General features: G+C 38.2%; 1 protein-coding gene across 1 annotated transcript; it reads left to right on the top strand.

Annotated features, from left to right (window-relative positions):
- Nucleotides 1-1,572: 1,572 nt before the first annotated feature.
- Nucleotides 1,573-23,807, top strand: LOC139442012 (protein kintoun-like). Its single transcript, XM_071222766.1, has 3 exons — nt 1,573-3,237; nt 19,683-19,838; nt 20,782-23,807. The coding sequence occupies exons 1-3, from the start codon at nt 1,573-1,575 to the stop codon at nt 21,970-21,972; spliced, it is 3,012 nt and encodes a 1,003-aa protein (XP_071078867.1). The 3' UTR covers nt 21,973-23,807.
- Nucleotides 23,808-26,942: the final 3,135 nt, after the last annotated feature.

Here is a 26,942-nt window from a genome sequence, read left to right as displayed (position 1 = left end):
GAGGCGCTGTGAGGAGTGAATGTCAGAGTGTTTAGCACGAAATAGCATACAACAGTCATAAATATGTTTTTTGTTATTTTACTGTTAAGATATTGGTATTATGTTTTTATTCATGTTAATAATTTGACTGTTAGATGTCATATTTGTATCAACGAATTGCAGATTGATACAGTCCTGTTATTAAACCACAAAACCTTACAATAAGTTTCGTATCCCTCATACACAAAACAATTTTATACTCAAATTTGTTTGTTTAATGTTACATTAGATTTCAATGTATCGTTTTATAGAAATATTGTAACATGTTTAAATGTTTTATTTTAGTAAATAAACATTTTCTTCAAGCCAGCACTTGTTTTTTTGTGTGTTTTTTTTCAGTAAATGGATTTAGTCAGTATTTTAGTTTATGTCAGTTAAATATGGTGAAACCAGTGAACATGGGAGTGGTGAGGAAAGACAAAGAATCCTAATCAAACCCAATGTTGGATTTGAACCCTTGATCTGCAGGTCCTGCCTCAAATAAGGGCAGTAACTGCATAGCAGGCTGCAGCACCTTTAAACCTTTGACACAATTTCTCCATAATTATTTGGTCATCTTTGTGAGGAAGCATTCCACAGACAGAATACTCTTCCCTACTACCATATGATCTTTAGGTCATCAGATATTATCTACATGTTCTTTCCAGCATGTGTCACCCCAGAGTGGGTTTCCTGTCAGAATTGGTCCAAAGTACCAAATACAAATGAGGATTGGGTCGGCACAAAATGTGACTTTGAAGCTAGTGTCATCGTGTCGGTCTCTGCAATCTACCGGCATTCTAGAAATTGGCAAATAAGCACGGTGATAATGGTGTAAGAATCTACATCCAAACGTCGCTATATGCAATAAACTAAAGTCGTTATCCGTAAAGTTGTACGTTTTTCTAAATCATTTATGAAATGTGATGGTAAATTATCTATTTAGCTTCTCAGCTTCAGTCATGAATCCTTTTACTAAAACAAATAGGGATGGCGAAAAATCCTTCACAAATTAAAATAATAATCATGCCCTGTACAATAATGCTATAGATCAGAATCGCCTCAAATAGCAATACTATCATAAATGCTTATATCTGACAATCGGTACAACTTTGCATGCTTTTCTTGAAACATATCGTGAGTGTGTGTGTGTGTGTGTGTGTGTGTGTGTGTATATGTTATACAACATATATATATATATATATATATATGTATATATATATATATGTATGTGTGTGTGTGTGTGTATATATATATATATATATATATATATATACACACACACAAGAAATGTACATCCATGTAACGTATGTTCACTACAATTGATTAAACCTACTGTACAACCTTGGAACCTGATTACAATCCTTTGAAAGGAATAAAAAATGTCAACAAAAAAAATAGGGATAACTGTCTTAATATTCTTAATCTTCTCATAGCGTAAGAGGTAATCTGTGTGTGTGTATATAATCACCATAACAACAATCGACATGTGGGGGCGTGTGTAGAAGTAAGGCGGTTGGAGTTGCTTCCCTTCGTATTTTGTTTACACGACGCATGCCCATAGCATACCGGTGCAACATGGCGTCGAAGACGAAATTGGAAGATTTGAATGTCTCTCAAGACGAATTGAAACGAATAGGTGACGCTTTGAAAGATGAAAACTTTCGAAAACTTTTTCTTGAGTATGCTCAAGAGATTTCTGATCCAGAAAACAGGCGTCTGTACGAGCAAGAGATATCTCAAATGGAAAATGAGCGTGGGATGAATGTGCAGTTTATCCATCCGAAACCTGGACATGTTTTGGAAACAAGTGTGAATGGTATTACCAAAGCATTCATTAATATTTGTCATAATGATAAACTTGCAAAGCCAACAAACACACGACAGGTGGGTCCGAATGGTAAAAGTGGTGTGATGTGGCAGATCCCTCACTCATTGTCTCCTCCTCGTGACGACCAAGATAATGGAGAAAAATGTCAAGTTTTTGATGCCGTTTTCCACCCTGATACGTATAGAATGTCGGAAACCAATGACCGGTTTCTCAAACTTGTACATGATACTGCTATTGATGCCATTGAAAAGCAATTCGATGTGAAACTTGACAGGAAGAATATCAAGAAAACTAAAATGGATTTCAAAGGCATTCCCCAGGCTTCAGTAATTAGGACGAGACAAGGAAATGGTAAGAGAATGAGCAATGACAACAGTGAAGCAGCTGACATTCTGAAAAATATGCCATATCCATATGAAGACAAAACAACAGCAGAAAAAATGAAGGAACGAGAATCTGAAATTGCCAAACGAGAAGAAGAGGCAAAGAAAAAAGAAGCCAAAACAAAGAAATCTAAAGCGAAAACAGAGACCAAAGTCACTACACCAGAGTACACAATAACCCATAGATCTGACATGGACCTGCAAGAGTACCGCAATGCTCCTGATGCTCGCACTTCAACTCGCCCGAAAGATTTAGTCGTGAAAGTCTTCCTGCCACTTCTGCCATCTGCAGGAAATGTTGACCTTGACATCTTTGAGCAAAGATTGACAGTAGAATCCAAAGCACCAGCAGCCTATAAACTAGACATCAAGCTTCCTTTTAATGTCAATGACGATGAAGGAACTGCCAAGTATGACAAGTCAAAGAGATGCTTGACAATAACTCTTCCCGTCGTCCCTTTGGAAACTCCAAAGCTACCATCTTTCATTGAAGATGAGAAACGGATAAATGGAGATGCACATGACACCAGCGAAGTCGAAGCTTCTGATACACCAAAAATTGAGGTCTTATCATCTCTTGAAACCGAGGCTGACAAACCAGGTGAAACTGCTGTACATGGTGTGCAGGAATCTAATCAAACTTCTGAAGAATCCACCTATTCACCTTCTCAGTCCACTGCATTTTCACTTCCCGATTACACATACAATCAAGACCATGAAACCATCTCATTTATATTCAACGTCAGAAATATATCAGGAGAGACAATCACAAATTCCTTCCCAGACTTCAACAGCATTAGGATCAGTTTTGTTTCTCTTGGTTCAGGCTGTTTCCCTATGTACTATTCTACATATTTGAAGTTTGATCCATCATGCAAGCTTGCTAGTGACCATTGCACCACTGACCTTTCTGATATGAACCTGGTACTTGTTCTCCTGAAGGACAAATCCAGTCGAGGGATGTGGGACAGATTTGAAGCAGGAGTCGATTCTGCACATCTTGAGGTAATTCTCTAATTATCATATTATTATGTAGACAGGGTATACTGAGGCTGATACAATTCACCAGTGCTACTCTGTATTCAGTGCATTTATTTATGCAATAGCTGTTACATTTCAGTTTGTATTGTTTCACACAATGAAAATTATTTGCACATCAGCAGCCCCGAAATTCATGCTTGTCTGCTAGACTACCATTAAAATTGTCCTGAGGAAAGTAATAATCTAATGATGATTGTTCTCATCGACTTGTAGCATTTGCATGATTTGGGGGCTTATATTCTGAACCAGTTCTCAATGCTTCAATTTTGCTGCAAATTGGAATGTAATAAATCTGTCTTGTTCAAGCAGAATTATACCTACGAACTAGAAAAACAGGTTACACAAGTCCTCCAGTCTACAAAAGACTGCATTTCTATGGCTGCATCAGACATATCAGATTGAAAAAAGACGAAGAAGTCTTCGGTAGTCATTCAAGACCATTTAATGGCAGTCTATTATTTCATCATCATAGGCAAGGCATGGCAGTTTGTCAACACACTGACAGCAAATGGTTACATAAAAAAGTATGAATCGGGTGCATATGATTGTTGAACTGGCAACGAAATGGCAGACAAACAAAATTACACCCCACTACATGTACACAGCATTTGCAATAGTCTAATAAGCCTTACTCTTCTTACTATTATTATGCAACAGCATTCATTCATTTACTTTCTGACGCAGATGGTCAACAAAATAGTTGATTGACATTCATGCAGACTTTTTTTTAAATTGTTTATCTTTTGGACAGAGAAGCTCAATACTTATAGCTTGCTGTTTATGCATCATTTCAGCCCCAGGGGACACCTACAATGTCGCAGTAATTTTAGTAAACCCTTGCTCTTCAGTAAATATGCTAAAGGGGACCAAGCAAAAGCTTTCTTCTGACATGATAATATTGATGAAGGGATTGTTCTTCAAGATTCAGAGATTTGTCACTCAATGTGTTATCTTGGGGCACACATGGTCCAGTTGTCTTTGTGAAGTCTATTAGACTCGGCAGTGATTGCAAATTCATCCTTTTGTCTATAGACTCTTGTGAAGCAATGTAATCAAGCCTGGTCCTGATAGACAATGGCTCCATGATGAGAGCATCCATATAGGTGTCATATACCGGTAGTAAGACCGGTCATAGCTGGGTCCTACCACTCTCTATACATACTCTGTGTCTCCCCATAAGGTTTTGGAGTGAATATTGGTCTCCTCCAACCGATGCTGCTCGTGAGAGGCGACCAGATGGATAGGGTGGTCTGGCTAAGTGACTTGGTTGATTGCGTGTCCTTGTACCACAAAGGCGTGGATCTCTGGATTGTCTGGTCCAGTCTTGATTATTTACAGGCAGTCGTCATATAGCTGGAAGATTGTTTGGTGCAGCGTTAAACAACAAACATATTCAGTGGCCATTGTGACCATGTGGGATCCTTGTTTTAGTCAGTTCTACATGTATAGGATATTGGGTTTGTACTTTGCCTTGGCATCTCCACAGATCAACCTCCTGGGGGAGACAGGAGTTGTATTCAGACCCCAAACTGGTAGCCGCCAGCACATACAAATGTAATCGTACAATAGTCAAGAGTATATATTGATTTATATTCCTGATCATACGGGGGGCACGGGTGGCCCAGTCGTCTAAGGCGCCGCGATTAGCTGTGCAGAGTTGCGTCCCTTGGGCACGCCAGAAACCTATGATTGTGGGTTCGAATCCCGGTTCGCCCCAATTATGTTTCTAGGTTTGTCAGCACCATACCCGTGCTTGTGGGTTTCATCGAAGTGGTAATTGTCTGAGACCTGCATCACTTCGGGCTGTCCTCCCACATTAAGCTGACACTGATATAACTGGAATACTGTTAAAAGCGGCGTTAAACCCAACTCACTCGCTCATGATCATACGAATCTGAGCAGGTGCAAGTCTGTTGTTGAGTGTTTGCCTTTAAATACCCCTGGTTTGAAAAACGGGGGGGGGGGGGATATAGCGATCAGCCTGTCCGTCTGTCCTCCGGTTCTGGAGCAGAACTCCTAATCTGTTAAATATTTTTTGATTATTAGGGGATTTTTATATTTTTAACTTTTGTTTTCTTGTCATGAACATGATGAAGGCAAGTTGGACTTACAGAAAATGAGGGTTGTGGTCGTTTCCACAGCAGAACTCCAACATGTCCAATAACGTTGAATATTTCCTAATGAAACTTGTATACAGAATAGTCTAGCTGTGAACTGGTGACTTTTCAAGATGAGGGATATTGAAAAATACTGAACAGCTTTATCTTTTTCTTCACTGAACTGAACATATCCAATGGCAATCAACCAAAAGTGGGTAAAAGTAGCCAAAATTCATTCTGAATTGCACAAGACCAGGGACTTGTTAGTTTTGGATAGACCTCAAAATACTGAATTCTGACATTTTGGTTGAAATGAATACCAAGTTGCACAAAAGAAAACCAGGTTACACTCTGGTCTCATAAATTGATCAAAGTTGAAACATAGGCCGGTCTGCTGCCAGTGTCATAAATTAATGACTCCTTGCTGTAAAACGTAATAGGAACATGCACATATCCTGAAAGTACCCACAGTTTGATGGACTAAAATTGTTAGTTTCTATCACTGCCTGTGTAAGCTTGTGTGGAATGGTCATCTGTAGGTGTAGTAGAGGAGTTGGAAGTCCATGAAGATGTATGTTGGTCATCATGGTCAAGTTTGGTGAAAATTTGGGAAATTTCTGAACTCAACATGCTCAATATCCAATATGGAACCTGTACTTACAGTCACAGTGATAAGGAGACACCCTAACATTCACATTGGTCTCCTTTTAGCACGTTATACTCAATCTCTCGAACCTCTCCAGACTGCAAGATGGTTTAGGCATAAACCAAGTAAACATGGTAAACATTGTATTGTTCCTGACATGGATGGTTTTTGTGGTTCATTGCAAACCATCAAAATCCAAACTTAATATGGATCTTGGATGGCCATCTTTGATCTGTTGATGTTTTCAAAATATCTGAAAAATATAAAGACATACAAAGCTGAAACTTTATTTGTGAGATGCCTAAAGTGTCCGATATAACTGTCAGTTTGAATACTAACAAATGTTATGCTGAATGTGCTTTGTACCAGGATGCAGGTAATCATCGTAATATTGACTTGATTGTTCATCCCACCTAGACAAATGTCCCTCTGTTCAAGTATTGCAAAATTCTAATCTTTGGATTTCCTATGATGTCAGTGTATGTGTGTGTCACTGCCAGCATGACCAGCATCGTGATGTATAGATAAGACAACACAATTTCTGTGATTAAGGTTAGTGAGTCAGAACTATATCTTCAGCGACAGTTCTTGGGCCGTTCCTTATATCGTATATTGAATTAAGATCCTGTTTCCTAGTTGCAAGAATGTGACGGTTCATTATTGAGATCACACATGGCTTATCTGTTGTAATCATCCCAAGAAGTCAATATTGCTTATGACAGCTGCATAGTATTTATTAGCATGAATCACAGGGATCGGTGGTTGTCACATTAGCCACTTTGTCCAGGACCTTTGCCTGTATGATTATGAAATTTCAAAAGCATAAGGAATGCATTTGCTCATGTGTAATGTATGAAATAAACTCCCTGGTTCATCATAGAATCAGCAAGGTCATTTAGTGTTGCATTCAACACAATGTATTGCAATTAACTGGTGCAAGTAGAATAATAGGTATCGGACCAGTGTGATATCAGCAGGTCACGACTCCTTCTCTGCAATTACATGACCATGATTACACACAATACATGGTATTCAACCTTTCAACTAATTAGTGATTTATCTAGACATGCTTGAGGCGAATATTTGGCCCCTAGTCTGCAGCAAATGTCAGTTCAAACTCTCATTTTGGAATGTTAAATTTAACACCAGTTGATCAGTGCAGCAGCTTTTTGGGCCTACCTGTTTGTATGCAGTCTGGACTTAGGGGATAAACGTGTGTGTTTTCAGATTTAATAGGTCTAACAGATGAGGAACATTTTCAAACGGTAACTTAAGACATTCCTATTTATTAAAGTAACTAGCGATATCTAGGTATGAAATTATTTGTCAACACACCTCCATGAATACAACAATCATATGCCTACTTGAATAAAACAACCACACAACTACATGAATACAATCATGCACCTACATGGATACAACAATCACATGCCTACATGAATACAATAATCACATGCCTACATGAATACAATAATCACATGCCTACATGAATACAACAATCACATGCCTACATGAATACAACAATCACATGCCTACATGAATACAACAATCACATGCCTACATGGATACAACAATCACACATCTACATGGATACAACAATCACACACCTACATGAATACAACAATCACATGCCTATATGAATACAACAATCACATGCCTACATGGATACAACAATCACATGCCTACATGGATACAACAATCACACACCTACATGAATACAACAATCACATGCCTATATGAATACAACAATCACATGCCTACATGGATACAACAATCACACATCTACATGAATACAACAATCACACACCTACATGGATACAACAATCACATGCCTATATGAATACAATAATAACACACCTACATGAATACAACAATCACATGCCTATATGAATACAACAATCACGTGCCTACATGGATACAACAATCACACATCTACATGAATACAACAATCACACACCTACATGAATACAACAATCACATGCCTATATGAATACAACAATCACATGCCTACATGGATACAACAATCACATGCCTACATGGATACAACAATCACACATCTACATGAATACACTATGATTCAGTGTTATTTTTTCCAATTTCATGTAGCACATCAGAAATTTGAATGATTGTATATCTTATCGTGCTTATTTTCCTCTCTGTTATCAGATAAAAACTTCAAAGTTACCTTAATCTGTTTAGAATATATTGATCCATAGCAAATCAGTACCTGCACTACCAAACATGGAGAAATAACGCATATATAGATGTTGTCAGACATGACTGTCAGGTTTGTCTTCCTAATGAGGCTGTGATGAAGCACTCCAGGCAGGTATCTGATGTTGAGCATATTCTCCATGGCATCAGTGTGACCATTGTTATATATAGACCTGCCAGGGTGCCGTGATTAGTCTCCTGTCGACTGCCGTGGTCAGGCAACCTGAAAAGTGTTTGCAATCAATTGATCAGTAGATGAGTTCCAATCATGGTAATTGCTCGGTAATAGAGAGAGAGACTGAGAGCTGTGCAGTTTGAACCAGTGAGGCATAGCTCAACTTGACCCACATATGTGTGTGTGAGCGTGGGCATGTTATCCTTCTAGAAACACTACCGTGAGCTGCTACACCTCTAGCCTGCCTTCAGGATGCAGTCAGTACATGTGCTAAACACCACCAGTGTTCAAGGTTGAACTGTTGTTGTAAGAGGTACTGTGAGAATGGCAATGGTAGAGATGGTTAAGCCAGGAATGGTGCAGTCAATGCTGCATGTGATGTACGACTATCTATTGCATATCATCGTGTGGGTGTTGGTAAGTAGTGCTCTTTCTCAGCTCATACAACTTACCTGCTTGTCATCTTGTCATGTTTGTAGTGCTTTGAAGTGCTAATGCTATATTCGGGGCTGCAGGCTTTCTGTAAAAATGATATTCGGTAGAACGTGACGTCTCCGATGTTTATTTTTACTTCGTTATTTTATCATTTTTCATTGAAAGTTTTCAGGAAATGGTATGGCAGCAGAATAATGAACCTGCGTCGCCAGTACAGTTGACTACCCTGTCAGCATGTTGAAACACGTAATGATGTGCTTGCATGAACAGGGCTTTACTTCCTTCTAGTTTTTAACTCGCTTCAAAGAGATTTTAGATTCCTTAAGTAATTTTCAGCTCAAAATCTGTGTTGAAGGAACATGCTGTGATTTAATTGCTGGATATAAAATCAAAGGGCTTTTGATATTAAAAAAGTCACTTGATCATGATGATATTCATGGCAGTCAGTTGATAATCATTCCTGAGAACTGTGATAATAGTTCTTTCCTGGTGCCTTTGATATTGATGTTGTTTGTAATCTTGAATGTCAGATCCATATATTTTGTGTTGGAGTTCATTATGGAACAAACTACCAACATGGGTGAGGGAAGTCTTAAGCTTATCGCTGTGTTTATCATTGTACATGATTTACTACACAAACATTTGATATGGATATTCAGTGTGTCCAGATGGGGGATAAATTAGACTGGAATGCTTGGAGATGTTGGCATATGTATAGGATGCCATTTGGGCATGGAACTGACACATGTTAAGCTTCATTTCAAGTGATAAATAAAAGTAAAAATGGGAGCATGTGTGCAGAGTTTTAGATTTCCAGACTATCTCAATAGGTATTGCATAGTTTAAACAGAGGGTGTTTGTGTTGAGACACTGAGTGGAAAAAGTTAATCTGTGTTGTGAACAAGCTTCTCTTCTCTCCCAAAGTGTCGACAATATGAGTTCTACGTTCACTCAGTCTGAACAATACTACTCAATTCATGATAGGGATACCGTGCCAGCTTACACTCTTACAGAAGGCAGGAGACAACGACGTGTATAAAATGTTTACCCTCACCTGGACACTCAAAATATCCCTATGAAATGTTGAGTAGTATATACACTACTCAATAGAAGTTAAGCAACAACCGATTATTTCATATTACTATAGGGGCGGTCAGGTAGCCTAGTGGTTAAAGTGTTCGCTCGTCACGCCAAAGACCCAGGGTTCGATTCCTGACATGGGTACAATGTGTGAAGCCCATTTCTGGTGTCCCCAGCCGTGATATTGCTGGAATATTACTAAAAGCGGCGTAAAACCAAACTCACTCGCTCACTCACTCATATTACTATAGTTCATCTATCATGGCAGGACAAATTAACTATAGTAATATGAAAGAAACAGGTTTTCCTTAATTTCTTTTGAGTAGTATAAATATCACAATTGGGATAAAGATTTACAGGTTAAAGGCAACTGAAAAAAATGCCATTCTGAGTAACTTCCCAGTTTGTATTGCAATGTCTGTCATAGTGTTTTGCACACCTCTATTTGTGTGGGATACTGACATGTTGGTGATCTGGTTGTCATGGTTTATAGGGTCAAATTATGTTATATTATTATCTCCTGCCACGAAGTGAAAGGGGAATATAGCAATGTGTGATGTCCATCTGGCCTTCAATCCCTCCATCCGTCACGTTTCACTTCTGGAGCAGAACTTAAAAAACCTTGAGAGATATCTCAACCAAACTTGGCACATAGATAGGTCTAGGGGTGAACTGGTGCCTTTTGATAGTTGGGGATTTTTTAACATTTTATTTTCAAGTTTCCATGGCAACGACTTTGACCAAGACTGAAAATGGTGGTAGTGCTCGTCTCCGGAGCAGATCTGAAAACCGTGGCGTACAATATTTCTTGCCTTGCACCAAACCTGACATGTCATATTGGCAGGGGATATGAGTATTTCATGCTTGTTATATTAAGTTATATTGACAATGTATATTAATTTATGTCTTAATTAATGACCCATAGTTCATTTTACATCCATAGGAATTGAATTATGTTTGCACACACTTCACATGTTTAACCATAGTTTACACAGATTTTTAGTTTACACAGCAGTTAGTATTTTAAGTAAGATAAGTGCTTTTCACTATTTTCAAATAGCCTTACTATATTCACTCATTTGCTTATGTTGATGTTGCTTTGAGATGGGGCCGTCGGGTAGCCTAGTGGTTAAAGCGTTTGCTCCACACGCCAGGTTCGATTCCTGACATGGGTAAAATGTGTGAAGCCGATTTTTGGTGTCCCCCACTGTGATATTGCTGGAATATTGCTAAAAGCGGTGTAAAATATAAAACTCACTCACGCTTGGTGCTGTATGAGCACAGAGCATGTTCCCAGCACATTTCCTTGTACCCTTGGACATAGTTAAGGCTTTATATCTTGCATATTCAACACAGTGCTCTGATTACTAATGTTGATATGGATCATGTACAAGAAATCATGACACTCCTTTTTTATCCTTATTGAGACAAGACATCAATAGGTTGTTAGTGTGTTTGATTATACAAATCTGGAAAGTTTGTGCATGTATGTAGTGGCAGTCTTTGTCAGCATGTTTGTCTGAAGGATAGGGCCTGTTGTCCCAGTGTTAGTAATGCAAGATGAACCTTGTATTGCAACAATGTCAACAGCTTGTCTCCTGGTGTACCAGTTAGATGTGTCATATGAATCAACAAAGCCCACAAGATAAACTTGCAGGGCCAGTTTTACCACCTTCAATATAAGAAATTGTACTTTAGGTTTTCATGTCTTATTGAAAGAATAATATCTACTTTGAGATTTCCTACAATTTTTTAACATCTTTTTTAAACAATTTTATTCTGCATCACTATGGTTACTGTAAGGTTGATTATGCTGCTGAAGGAAATGAGATATTCCTTAATGGTGCTATTCCCATTGTTGCTATTACTGTGTATTAGAAGTCAATATGTATTTGGGTTATAAGATAAACTGTGGTGTGTGAAATACGAGCTGAAAACATGTTAATTGTTGTAGCTTATGCATGAACAGTCTCGGAGATCCCTGTGAAGATCCGGGTTCAAATTGTTCTCCAGCAACCTATGCTTATCATAAGAGGTGACTATCGGGTTGGGGTCGTCAGGCTCCCTGACTTGGTTGGTCATCGTATCCCATTTGCATGGCTCAATGCTCATGATGTCAACCACTGGATTGCCTGGTCCAGACTTGATTATTTATGCCCATGTCATATCGCTGGAATATTGCTGAGTGCGGCGTTAAACAACAAACAAGTCCAGCTACAGAACATGCAGACGGGCAACAGATTCCTTGCTCTATGACTGTGTGCTTGACACCCTTAGAAAGTAGAAATGTAATGTTTACCTTACCATGCTTACATTTTAGCTTAATTTTCTAACAAAACTTTCATGTCAGAATCATTTGTCTAACACGATCCTTTGTTTGAAATCGGTGTAGATAAGAACTTCAACACTTATGTTTATGTCTTTAATTCAAACTTTATGTTGAAAGGTATTCATAGCTTTTTCTTGGTTAAATTGTTGATACAAATCTTGCAGTTAGACTTGTTTCTGAAAACCTGTACTTTTATTGCAGTACTTCCTTTAAGTGCATATGTTAATGAAACATGGCTGTTTTCCTGATATTAAAGGAATTATTCTTGGAAATTGCAGGACACATATAGAACACTAAGAAAAAAACTCATTGAACAGGGAAATCCAGATAACACTGAACATATTGGTTAGTCTGTGGTGTCAAGTTGGAGGAAGATATAGGGTACTGTTTGTTTCAAAGCTATCACAAGGTCATCATGGTCATATGTCTTTGTTTCAATGCAAAATCATCTTATGGATCTATCAACCCAATAATTAAAAATTGAAAAATTGAAAAATTTGCAAAACTCTATGTTTATATATTGCCAATATTGTTAATATTAGCTAAGTCATTGTAATTGTGCATACAACTTGTACAATTAGTTAAACTTAAGTCCAACAAGAACAGTTTAATAATATATTGCCAATGCCATTGCACAACAATAGATAATATATCGTGCAGTTTAATAAATATTGCACGAATGGCAATATATCTAAATAACGTCTTGGAAGAACAAGAATTAAGTCTTAACTGTCTTTTTTGTTCTATTTTTTTCTCATTTAATGACCATGAATTTTCACCAAGATATCCCCAAACCAACAAATAATAATATATTGGATTCAACATATTAGGGTCTTTAGTAATTGGAAGCTTGTCATCATCATGATTTAGTTTGTACAGTAGTTTGTGCATCATAAGAAGCATCTAATTGAAACTGAAAATGAAACTGAAACGTCATCCTGAGACTGAAAGTGTTAAACAGGTTAACCACATTTCCATGATAACGGAAGCGGCTGACTCCTTCGACATGTCTAATGTCCTTGACAGTTTTCAATTTCATTATTGTCTTCATCAAATAGCTGTCATATTTTCCACACTGAAGCACTTGAAGAGGTGTCAGTGATAGAGGATGAGCATGCTGGCCTGGGGTTAAGATAGTCAAGTTGTTTACAATGAAGCAAGCCAATGCCTGACCTAGATGCTCAGTCACGTGATGAGATGACCTCTAGAGGTCAGCTTGTCTGAGCAGTGCAGTGAGAGCTGAGTTGTAGCTTGCTGATTTGATCACTGGCTAGAATATTCTCGTGGTTTCATTGTGTACCAATAATTGCATCAGGCTTGTGGAATAACTTCACTGGAATGCATTTCCAGTTCGACCATTGAAGAGAACTACAGTCCTTTTTCTTGCTGACATTGGTATTTGAAGGTCTAGAAGAAGTTGTTTTGGGGAAGACAGTGAGTATTGTTTACTCTCTGGCTGGCTAACTGGGCGAGTCAACCATGTGGGTTTGAGATGGCTTAACAGGAAGTGGGGAGCTTGTTGTGGGGTTGTGCATCTTTGCATTTGACAACATCCATTTCCTTGTTTGTAAAGAAAGATCAAATATGTTTTCTCTTTTGAAATTTATTGCATTAATGATATTTTCTGTTTTCATCTTTGTCACCTCCATGTTTGTTTACGATCTTGAATGAGTCATATCAGGAAACTTATTGATGAGAAACCTTATTCTCCAGTGTCATTGTTTAGAAAACTAAATGACAGCTGTTTTACAAGAACCAAATAAGTGTTTAATAAAAGTCAAAATATTTTTTCATAGTGTGATTTATTCCCCCAAAATACTTTTTGTAGAATTTGTGTGAAATCCTGAACATGCAGAAAATGAATGTTTTGTAGGAACATATATATATATATCTTATGTTGTGTTGCATTAATATTTAGGATGAGTGTTTTTTTCTTTCTATGTTTATTATTAATATTGCCTTGCAAATACACTGAAGTATTTTGGTTTAGATTGGAGAATAACCATTTAAGCTTTGGTAACATGCCCAAGGTATGTGGTCATGGTGTCATTATAGTCCGAGGGGTTCTTTCAAAGTGGAGACGGGGTGGAGGGGTAGCCTAGGGGCGAAGACCCGGGTTCGATTCCTCTTATGGGTACAGTGTGTGAAGCCCACGTCTGGTGTCCCCTGCCGTAAAATATTGTCAGAATATTGCTAAAAGCCGTGTAAATCCACACTCACTCACTCACTCAAAGTGGGGACACATAAAACCATTCAGGTGCTTCCTAATGTTAGACAAAATCTCGCTGTTGGAGTGTTCACTGTCAGTTGATTTGTCTTGTTGTAAGACAATAGACAATAGAAACAAAAAATTTATCAACACATTCTAGTTTTTGTCAGCATGATTTTATATGTAACTTGTAACTTGCCATACAGTTTTGATGACTAAAATATTAATGATATTATAATATACTGGCCGGTTGTTAAAATTTCTAACTTCCCCCAGAAGTTTTTTCAATTAGTTACTGATGGTTTCAGGTTCGATTCCTCTCATGGGTACAGTGTGTGAAGCCCATGTCCCATTTAGGGTAAAAATCTGTAATATTTCACTGTACACATAATTACAATAACGTTTGAAGTGGTTTGGCAATACAAACAATGCATAACTGTACACAAGAAGTCAGGTTTCTATGAAGTGTTTGTGTGACAATGAACTTAAAACAGCACGCTTAAACCATGCATTCTGTGAGTTCAGTTAACATGATTAAATGTTTCGCCCAAACAATTTGTTACTATGAATGCACCATATTACTTGCACCTCTCTTTTTTGATCACATAGATTTAAGAAGATAAATGTTTTTATGCATCTCCATGTTTGTTTACAATCTTGAATGAGTCATATCAGGAAACTTATTGATGAGAAACCTTATTCTCCAGTGTCATTGTTTAGAAAACTAAATGACAGCTGTTTTGCAAGAACCAAATAAGTGTTTAATAAACCTGATGAAAGTCAAAATATCTTTTCATAGTGTGATTTATTCCCCAAAAATCCTTTTTGTAGAATTTGTGTGAAATCCTGAACCTGCAGAAAATGAATGTTTTGTAGGAACATATATATATATATATCTTATGTTGTGTTGCATTAATATTTAGGATGAGTGTTTTCTTCTTTGTATGTTTATTATTAATATTGCCTTGCAAATACACTGGAGTATTTTGTTTTAGATTGGAGAATAACCATTTAAGCTTTGGTAACATGCCCAAGGTATGTGGTCATGGTGTCATTATAGTCCGAGGGGTTCTTTCAAAGTGGGGACGGGGTGGAGGGGTAGCCTAGTGGCGAAGACTCGGGTTCGATTCCTCTTATGGGTACAGTGTGTGAAGCCCACGTCTGGTGTCCCCTGCTGTAAAATATTGTCAGAATATTGCTTAAAGCAGCGTAAATCCACACTCACTCACTCACCCACTCAAAGTGAGGACACATAAAACCGTTCAGGTGCTTCCTAATAGACAAAATCTCCCTGTTGGAGTGTTCACTGTCAGTTTGATTTGTCTTGTTGTAAGACAATAGAAACAACAATTTTATCAACACATTCTAGTTTTTGTCAGCATGATTTTATATGTAACTTGCCATACAGTTTTGATGACTAAAATATTAATGATATTATAATTTATCATATAATGGGTAGGTTTCTCAGCAGGCTAAAGCCAACGGATAAAAACGATATCCGTTGGGGTCATATGCGGATAGGGATGCAAATATCAAAGTTCAAGTAGGGACTACTTTCACTGTTTATAAACAAACATGGCGTCGCCCTCGTCATTCGGCGATTGAGTCAGAATTAACCATCGGGAATCTGGATAAACTACAGGGATAATTGCTATCCTATTATCAAAAGAACAGTGTGATATACTGAAAATCAGTGTCTAACTTTGACGTAGCTAAGGCATGTTATAAGTTTTGGCAACGTTGGATATATACATTTCGAAACAATTTTGCGAGATCAGTAGCCATATCTGTGCTTGTAGACCTCTGCGGCTTGAAACCTTCTCCACAAATTAAAATAGTTGGATTTGGCCGAAATATGTTTGAATTGTTACCTTGTTTCGTTTTGTTGCTGTGTGTACATCTGACTGCACTTCTTAACGTTATGACAGGACAGACCGACTGGACACAACGTCTGACCGTGGCCGCGACATCTTATAGACTAGGGTTAGAGTAGCTTCCCTTTGACAAAGGGCAGTTACTCTAGTGGACAGACCAATGGATTGCCGCGAAAGGCAATTAAAAACAATTGTTGTTTTGCGTATATGTTGCTTCGCCACTGTAAAAGAAACAGATTTCAGTTGGAACTATATTGGCTACTGTCACTGTCTGACTGACACATCACTTACCCTGTGACGTAATAGATATTAATGCGCGCATTCTAGGAAAACTCACAATGTTTCGGTAATGTTTGTGAGAGAGGGAAAGCGATTTTCAAGCACAAAAATAAAGAATGACATTATATGATAAAGAGGTTATCACGCTTGTGTGTTTGGGGATGGTAAATATCCTGTATTAGGAATAAACACTATGTATTTAGCTCGCCAGGGCTCGCTAAATACAATGTTTATTCCTAATGCAGGATATTTACCATCCCCAAACACACTCGCGAAGAAAAATGTTTTTATGCAGGTGTTTTTATTAGGTAATAAAAGAATATTTGAATTGCTAATCTTGCTGAATATATGTTGTGGTACAGGTTTCAATAAATGTAGCTGAATTACAATGTGATAGTACAGTCAAATTAACCATCATTTAACATGCTTTTTGTAAGATCTGTTAAGCTTCAAATTCTATAAGCAATGACAATAATACAGAAAAAAATGTATGAAAGATCAATTCAGTTAGTCCTTGAATTTGACTCAAATATCATGATTTGCAAATGAAAGCAAAACTAGTTTTTCCATTATATTTGTTTTTCATCGATACCCATTTATTTGAATGATATAGCTGATATGTAAATATTTATTGAAGTATTCTGTGTTGCTCCTTGTGCAGTAGTGACAGGGCTTGGTGTCCACACGAACATTGGGGCCGTGATACACACCACTTTGGCTTGGTTTTCATGTGGAGACAAGTCTCGCCCATAATTGATTGATTTTTGTGTCTCTAGCCTAGCTAACAGATGGCCTTGAAGCTGGCACGAACAAGCTGATACAGTCAATACCAGTAATAAATGAGCAAAATCACAACATTTGCCAGTCGACCTGTTTAATGGCATCAGTTCAATTTGTTTGTGCATCATCATGATCATAGTGAAGCAGAATAGGGAAATGTGACAATCATTTCGATATGTTTATGAACTATATTTCTTGACAAACATTATTGAGTTATATTTCAGAAAGGTTAAACTTGTAATTTATTATTGGGATTGGGATAATGGGTGTGGCCCAAGTCATGGTGGGTTCAAGTTGAGGGTTTTGAAATGGACTATAGCATTTTGGTTATCAAATATGAACAGTTACCGATTAAGATTTCTGACAATACCCATATTAGTGCTATTGTCTTTTTTTTTGTGATAACTTACTTCTTTGACAATTTGTAAGTATAAAAGGTATGTGAAAAAACTTAAGTATGAAAAAGAAAAGCATATTGGGACATGGCACAAAAACAAACCCAACCTCTTTTTTGATGTTTGGGTTGGGGTATGATGTTGTTTACAGTTGGTGGTTCTTAGGACCATGGCTGCTGGATGGTGTGATATCAGGATAGTGCTTGTCAGGTAACAGACTCAATAGCTTGGCTAAAGGGCGTTACCTGTCTATGGTTTATACAGTATTAAGCTGCAGACTTATTACATGATCCATGCTTACAAAAATTAGATTGCATAGGTTGGATCAGGTTGACTAGGAAGCAAACATGATGTGGAAGTAAGTAACATGGGCATGTACTGAGTGGAACGTGATCTAACGGGAACATGAATGATGAAGGAAGCTTCTCACTGTTCTTGATGGCGGAACTGATATAACACTTTCAGCATATAGTCTGTTGTCAGGTCACACGTTTCTCATGTTATGGTTTTCTTTAACCAGATACCTTGGGCATGTTGAGAAGGTCAGAAAAGAGGGAAGGTAAACAACTGCAGCTCAGTATTTGAATTTTACGGGGGTGGAGGTGGGCGGGGGAAGTTGTGTTTGAGTTTATGTTGTGTTGGTTAGAGAGGGACCAGTTGTTTATTATAGGAGTGGGTCAGAGGGAATCAGGAGGGTCACCAAAACATTTCGCAGTCTCTAGGGGAGTGTCATAAAAGATAATACACATATTTGGGGAGGGTCACGAAACAAAATGTTCAAAGACTTGGGGAGGGTCATCTAAAAATATAACAAGCATTAGAGGAGGGTAATTGTTTTCAGTATGTTAGTGCACCAAAAGTTATTCTCTGTTTGATTATCACAGTTACATGTTTTTTTTGTCTGATTCATCAAATATAGTGTGGTACTATACCATGTATTCTATTTTTCTTTTGTTTTCGGATTTTGTTGTTGTTGGCTGCTGTTGTTCAAGCCGTACACCAGAAAATAAAAGTGTAGCCTTGCCCTCTTCTCTTCCTACGGATCATCCTAGTGCTTAGGTTGTTACTGCATTTTCTTTGAAGCTATTTTGAACCTTTTGAGTTTTATTTCAGCAGGGACACAGAATCAAATGAAGGCTGAGCCTTTTTTCTTGAACATTTTAAAAAAACTGTTCCATATGCATGATAGTGTAATCATTTAACTCTGCACTGAGCCGAGGGGTATAGGTCATCTTGTGATGAGGACAATTGAAACTTAGAATTCAGAGGGGTTCATATGTGCATGAATGGATTATTGGAAAGTTGTGGTCTTGTTGATGGTAAAGCTCTCAACTTTCTTTGTGTTGTGCCAGTGATTTGTAGTATTCTTTATTACCAATAGGGTTCGATATGACTCAGTTCTTAAAAATTTATGTGCATGAGTGCAAATCTAGCGCATCAGTGTATTGTTTGCGTCATCCGGACGGCATATAATTTGAATCTTATTGTGACGTAAGGTCGGAACGATGTCTTAGAGGAAGATTCTTGACATCGTTGTAGAAATGTGGTTTTCTAAGATGGTGGGCATGATCAGTGCATTTTTCTTACAGGGACCTATTATCTAAGAAGTAATGAGTAATAAAGAAAATATTACACTCGCATACTCATTGTAGAATAGGTCTTCACACGAAGTCTTGATTAATTACAGATCTCTGTCATATTGCTGGAATATTGCTGAGTCTGGCATTAAACAACAAACCAACCAAACATTGTACAAAACTTATGTTTTAATTCATGGTAATGGTCGCTCTCTCTTTTGAAATAAAGGATTTTTCATGACGGTTGTCCTGATGGACTGACTGACTGTGTAGTAGCCTATATGACACTCCTCCTGATGCTCTGTGTCTTGTTGCAGGAGAAGCTATTGCTGACAGATGTGAGTCTCCAGAGGCAACTGACAGAGCTAGACGAGGAGGCCGAGGAACTAGAAGAAGCCCAGAGACATCCTGGGCACAGTCCCTTCCTTCAAGTGACAGAGATGAAGGATAAGAAACTTACCATTAACATCAGGGTAGGTTTGTTTGTTTGTTTGTTTGTTTGTTTATTTATTTGTCGTTTAACGCCGCACTCAGCAATATTCTAGCTATATGACGGTTGTCTGTAAATAATCATGCCTAAAACAGACCAGACAATCCAGTGATTGACATCACCAGCATCGATCAACCCAATTGGGATACGATGACATGCATCAACCAAGTCAGAGAGTCTGACAACCTGATCCCTATAGTTGCCTGTTATGACAAGCATAGTCGCCTGTTATGGTAAGCATGGGTTGCTGAAGACTATTCTCTACCAGGATCTTCACAGGTCTCAGGGTAAGTGGTGCTGGTGTCACATGAACAACCTACTCAATTGTACTGAGGACAATTTAACATCCAATGGTTGTAGTCCTCATTGACTAGTAGCGTTTGAGGTGCCTGGGTTCAAAATACTCCACATTGGTACAATATGTGAATCCCATTCTTGGTGTTCTGTGTTGTTGTGTTTCTGAGAAACTCCTCCCATTTAATCATGTGGTGTCTCTGACACTATAACTATGGTATGTACTCTTTAAGGTGTGTGTGAATGGGGTTGACTTAGTGATATCTGTGCATTAACTTATTAATTAGTATAGTGGTATGTTGGGTTTATGATAAAATGATCATGAGGGTGTTGAAACTATGATGTAATTGTCAATATTTAAGTTGAATTTACAGGATGATGTAGAAATATACATAAGAAAATATAAGTTTATTTGAAAATATTGTCAATAAATATGCACAGATATGATACAAGTTGAAAAGGCCTTTAGAATAATGTTTTACGTGAACATTAATGTTATTTTCCATCACCAAAATCTGACTTTGTTTTATCTTAACATTGTCTTATTGCAAAGGCATTGTGGTGAAAAAAGAAGAAGTAAAAGTTACATTAATGTACGTTTGGGATTGCACGGAATCAACTCTGTTTTGCAGGCTCCGCTTCAAGATGAAGAAGACAATGAGTACGACCCACCATCTTCAGCAGATATTGAGGTGGTCCACAAGAAAGCGCTTCCCAAACTACACAGCATTCTGAAACAGAGGACTTTATCCGAGTCCAGTGATGATCATCTTTGCAGCGGGGCAGAGTCGCGCAGCAGTGAGGCATCGCGCAGTGGAGGAGAGTCTCCTCGGTCTGGACAAGAGGACAGTCCACTTGAGGGCTGCAGTAAGAAGTCTGTCACCTTCAACAGTCACATCGACAGTGCCACGTACAAGAAGAACACCGCCCCAACCAGCATGAAGACTGCTCTGAGGAGTAAGCGAAGGCGTGCCAGGAAGAAGGAGGAGAAGAAGGTGAACGGAAGAAGACGCAGAAACAGTGGTTCTGAGGGAAGCAGTGGGGAGGAACTGAGTCACGACTCTCACTCCCCTGCGGAGGACAAGGAGGAAGATGATCACTTTGAGCAGATTGCCGAGGAGGATGAAGGAGAGAAGGTGGAAGGCAAGAAGGGAAGAAAAGTGGATGCCAAAGGAGCCAGGGAGGGAAGTGTGAAGGCTGAAAAAGATAATAAAGATTTTAGGACTAGTGCCACTGATGCTGGCAGTGAGATGAGTGTGTGTGACAAGAAGAAGAAAATGGTGGAGGCGATCAAGACCAATGTGGCAGCATGTTATAATTCCCAGGCAGCTGATAGTGATGATGATGGAAATGATGATGATGAGAGGACTTGCACAGAGGTTGCTCCTTGTGTGAATGATGTGTGCGAGAAGAATGAGAATCAGGCAGCTTGTGAGGATGTGAAAGATGCTTCAAAAAGCTTCAACTTGTCATGCATGGAAGGTGGGGAGGGTGATAATGTTGTCTCAGCCAGCAACATTTCTGGCCCTGAGGATCTCAGAAAAGCAGTTGAAGCTCAGGATTCCTCTGTCATAAAAGTACAAGCAGAGAACATTGATATTGAGTCAGGAAAGTGCAACGAATCCGAGAAGGTCAAGGTACCATCGATACAGAATGGGGAAGAATGTAACAAGGGAGACAACTCCAGCAATCCAGGCAACAGCGAGATCGAGACAGTTCTCAGCTGGGAGGAGCATGGCACTGGCTTGGATCCTAGTGACCACAAGACACAATGTGCCTTCAGCTTCAGCAACTCTGTGATTTACGACCTTGATGTCGATTAAAGATTTCTGCTACTTTCATGGTAGCAATACATATAGTAACACTGAAGTTGTTACATATTTGGGGAATTCTTTATTTTGTATACATTTTGGGAAACAAAGCATTATAATGGCATTTGGGAACTGATTAAACAAGAATGAAAATAAATGTAAATAACTGCATTTACTTGTGTAATTACTAGCATGTAGTATGTGTTTTTGTTTGTTTTTTCTAACAAAAATCTCCTTAATAGGATAATGTTTTTGTTATGTTGTTGATGTGATAGCTTCTTGAATTAGGGCAATAATACCATATTATGAGTATGAATTTTGTATTTTTGAAAGTACCACATCCCAGAATGTGATAGTTCAGTTTTCACTGAATCTGCCTGATTGGTGCATGACCACAGTTTTTGTGGTAAGATGTTTACACATGCTTGCATTGAATTGTTTGTCAAATGATACATGGTGATGAAAAAACTGCATATTTCTCCCCTAAAATCACAGGAGTTTTTAAAAACTATTTTGATGAGATAGAAACATGATAATATTAGGTACATAATTTTTGGCTATGATTATTCTGATGAAAATATATTTTCTGTACAGATTCATAGATTGTACTATATTCTGTAAGAAGTTTCTAAAACATTTAAACAGAATTTTCTGACTATCTTTAGTATCAAAGTAACAGTTCAGGTGCTTGTCTTGTCCATATTCAATGTTATTTTTGAATAATCCTTGTAAGATTAACTTTTATTTTACTATCAACCATTCATGAATATTCTATTACATGCATTGATTATTGTTTAGTTTAGATAATCTGTTTGCTGAAATAATATCATTCCATTTCAAATGTAAAGTATTGTTAATTTTTGTTTCCCCTGACTTGACATGAACAAGACAATTTTGTCAGTTGTCGCCCAATGCTCACATCACATATAAGTGATTCCTACAGATTTAGGTGAGATTTTCAGAGTGTCCTCACTTTTACAGTCACTCTGATCCATGCTCTCACTTGTGAAAGGTCACCAGATCATTGCGGTATGACATATAAGTCTATTTTGTATGATACTTAGATTTTGAAAAGGTGTGTGTGCTGTGTTGACAGGTAAGGTGTCTGAAAAAGGTGTCTGCGTACTCCCTGCCAGCTCACCCCAGGATCTGCCAGTGCATCAGTAGTGTTACTTTAGGTGCTTTCATCAAATTTCGTTTATCACTGTTTGTGTATAATGTGATTGATAGAGCTTGAATTTAGAACTTAGAGACCCATTGCATTACTGACTTTTTGACCCCGATTGTCAAAAAGATTCTATTAAATCAGGAAGTATGTTGTGCTTGATGTGTATATTAAGGGATGCATGCTTGCATCATGTGCACTATGTTTTTCTTCTTGAGAAATCCAAACTTGCTTCACTGATGATAAAATACCTGTTGTATCATGTGATTAATCACACAATTTAACATGTTTTATGAACTTAATTGATGAGCAGCTTGAGTGGAGCGATTTATCTGACAATCCTGAATTCTATCAGAAGCAGTTAACCATTTGACATTGACTTTGTTTGGAATCGTGATTTCTGACAATCGGTCTAAAAGAACATTTGTCATGTTTATACATATTTTGTAGTGATGTTTCATTTCCATTTTGTATTAGAAACTTGCCAAAACAGTTGGCCATCACTTGTTAACATTTGTTATTTTGTATTTCACACTTTGTATTTCTGTATGTGATAATTTGTATACAATATGTTTGTTGGTTGAGCAGAGTTGAGTGGCATGCTTCGATTAGAGCAAGAGATGGGTGGACATTGGATGCATGGATTGGGAATATCGATTGAAAATAAATTCCTGGACAAACACGTCTTTTGTCTGTTATCCTTTGAGTTGTACTGCATACATGGCCTGGTTTAATATTTTGGTTTTGTATTTATGTTGAAGATTGATTGAATGTTGTTCTGTTGAAGTCAGCCGTATTCCGGCTATTTCACAGTAGCCTGTAGATAATATGGGCCAGGCAAACCAGTGGTTGACAGCATGAGTAACTACCCACATAATCATCGAACAGTGACACATAATCATCGAACAATGACACATGATCAACCAGGGCACTAGGGCTGGGAAGAGTCCACATTTACTACCCGGGTACCCGACACCCTATCACCTGGCCCTACATGGTTACCCGCTATAGGTCTCAAGAGTTGGGTACAAACTGTCCGAATGGGAATTGTATTACCCTGGCACAAACTATTTAGATACCCATATAAAACGATCTGATCATGCATACACTGCAGATGATAGATGCTTTATCCTTACTCAACAGAGTGAGAAAGAAATGTGAACATTAGCTATACTTGTAGTGTAACCGTTGAGTTTTATTGTTAATGTCATTAAACGATATGTCACGTGACTAACCACGGGTCCAGGTAATCATGTGGGTACTCAGGTCCTACTGACGACCAACGTAACCCGACCCGAGTACCCGAGTTGCCCGTCCCATCGCTCCAGGCCACACATTGTACCCAATTGATTCACTGAAGGCCCGATATGATTCACCACTGTGGACCTGTACAAACCTGTGAAACTCTTTCTGGTGTCTCTTGCCCTGCTAGTAGTTATTTCAGGTCATCACGGCATGTGCTATAAGTCCACCCAAAAGTGATTCAGGTCTTCAATATGTTAACCAGTCTGGTGAAACCCATGAGCAGTGTATGGTGCTGACAAACCATGGATCTTGGTCGGGACGAATCTGAGATCAGAACCCACGAACATTGTCCTCTTGCACGCCTAAGGGAGGCAACTCTGTATAGCGAGTATCTGGAAGCGTATATGAGGTTATTATAACGTTTGTAAACGTGTTACTCATCAGAGTTATTCGCTTGTAAGAACCCACTTGAGAGACGACATTGAGTTCATTTTGTCTTGAAGCATCGTACCGGCAATAACGATCATAACAGGTGATAAGTATATCAGAAACCTCGGAAAACAGTAGATGGCGTCACGGAAGGTTGCAAAAGTCGGTTAAATGTTCAAATGTACATGCATACTATCGTTCCTGAAGAAATAACTTCTTGTCTGTAAACATAAATAGAAAACAGTTTGATTATTCTGTTTTGTGTTTTGGAGGTTGAGTGTGTTATCTTTTTGTAAGGTACACCGTATTAAGATCAGTTTGGAGAAAGCTATGCTAGATAATCTAAAATATATTTTATGTATTACTATTAGTTAGAGGTATGTTGTTTATGTTGTACCTCTACTTTTCTAAGCGATGTCATTTGGGCTTTTCTCCAACATACACTGACACAACGTAATATATGACCGAAACTATCTGCAGAGCATCGTAACCCAACACACGCCTCAGCCGGTGAAGGGAGATAACTCTTTAAGTCTTCGTGGTCTCGCCTATTTCGGCTCCGCGTTTGTTGGTTCCATATATTCTTATTGAGGGAACACCCCTCTTGCAACATGGATTTTTAACTGTAGGTTAATCCCTGATATTTGTCTTTGTTTCATACTTTGTTAAGGGATCCGTGTGACCAAATGTTTTGTTAAATATTGTAAAAAAAGATGAATTTGGTTTGGTCCGTTTGACTTTCAAAAACAGTTTTTTTATGGTTCATTTGCGACCTCTGCCTACTGTGAAACGCAAGTCAATTTCCATAATATCAGATCGTTTACTCCGATACGATACCTCTCTTCGTGAACATCATCTTCATACTATCTTCAGACCAAATTAATGTCATCTTCACTCAGAGAAGCATCGATTCGGAGTAAATATTCTGAATTTAATGAGATTGATCGCAAAGTAGGTTCGGAAAGTATGACCCCGTAGCCGCTCATCTGAGGCTCTCCTTGTTTACTTGATGTCCCAGTTATAAAATAAAGAAAATGTTATGTTTTTCAGTCTTGGTATACTCGGCATATAACGTCAAAAACCTTCAAATAATAATCCGCAAAACAATGTAAGCAGTAGTTTTTATGGCAAGAAAATCGTTTCTTTTTTCCATACATGTTCAACGTAGGACTAGACATCAGATTAACATTTTAAACATTTATTGACCACATTTTGGGTATACTGATTAAAACCCCGACCTTTACTGAAGTCTTGCTGAAATAGGTATTTGGATGAGGAAAATAAACAACACAGCACGTGATTGAATGTCACTGATAACGCCTAAAGACACAAGAACACCAACTGTGAGTTGGCAAAAGTTCTTGTGTGCTGTCCTTGACCTCCGGGTTAGAAGAGCCCCAAGCTACCTCTGCTTGTCGTGAGTGGAGACCTATAAAAATGGATCGGATAGCCAGGCTCCGTGGCTTGGTGGATTGCGTGCCATCGTATCCAGGCGAGTTGGATCGTTTCTCATAATATCGTTCACTGGATTGTCTGGTCTACGCTCGACTATTTCCAGCTATGTGTCTGGAATATTGGAAATACATAAGGAAAGAAACGTCCCTGAATCAGACGTAAACCTCCCTTTCAATCGTCTCGCACACGTAATTTGTTCGATTTTGTTGACCAGTCATTCCTGAAGTATTAGGCAGAGAGTTCAAGAAATGCACGAGCAAATACACTAATCATTTAAAAAGAAGAAGACCATTTCACCACGCTTCAGGTGTCGTGTATGTATTAAAAAAACGTTCATACTGGTCATATGTGTATTTCCATAATCTAAAGGTCTAGGTAACCATGTAAATTGAAAGTGACAAATAGAAATCACTCGAGAAGACAAACATATCACCGATATGTAAGAGTTGTCTATTCATGTCTGTTGAGAACGTACTGCTACAGGCAAGTTTCTCCCGGGGAGCATGTCTCTCTGTGACTGTGTCAGCTGGTACTCAGCCAAACATGTCTCGATGTATTTGCATCGTGACGTTACTGAGTACACTAAAATCCGTCTCCAGGATTGCTTATTTACCCGAGTTTCTAAACTGTTAATCCATTTGTGATTCAAATACGAGGTCCGATTATATATCATCGTCAGATCATATTG

Source organism: Haliotis cracherodii, unplaced genomic scaffold, assembly GCF_022045235.1.
Source record: "Haliotis cracherodii isolate W230 unplaced genomic scaffold, xgHalCrac1.p SCAF_5, whole genome shotgun sequence".
Lineage (NCBI taxonomy): Eukaryota > Metazoa > Mollusca > Gastropoda > Lepetellida > Haliotidae > Haliotis > Haliotis cracherodii.
Note: the sequence above shows the minus strand (reverse complement) of the source record. Positions and strands in the feature narration are given on the sequence as shown.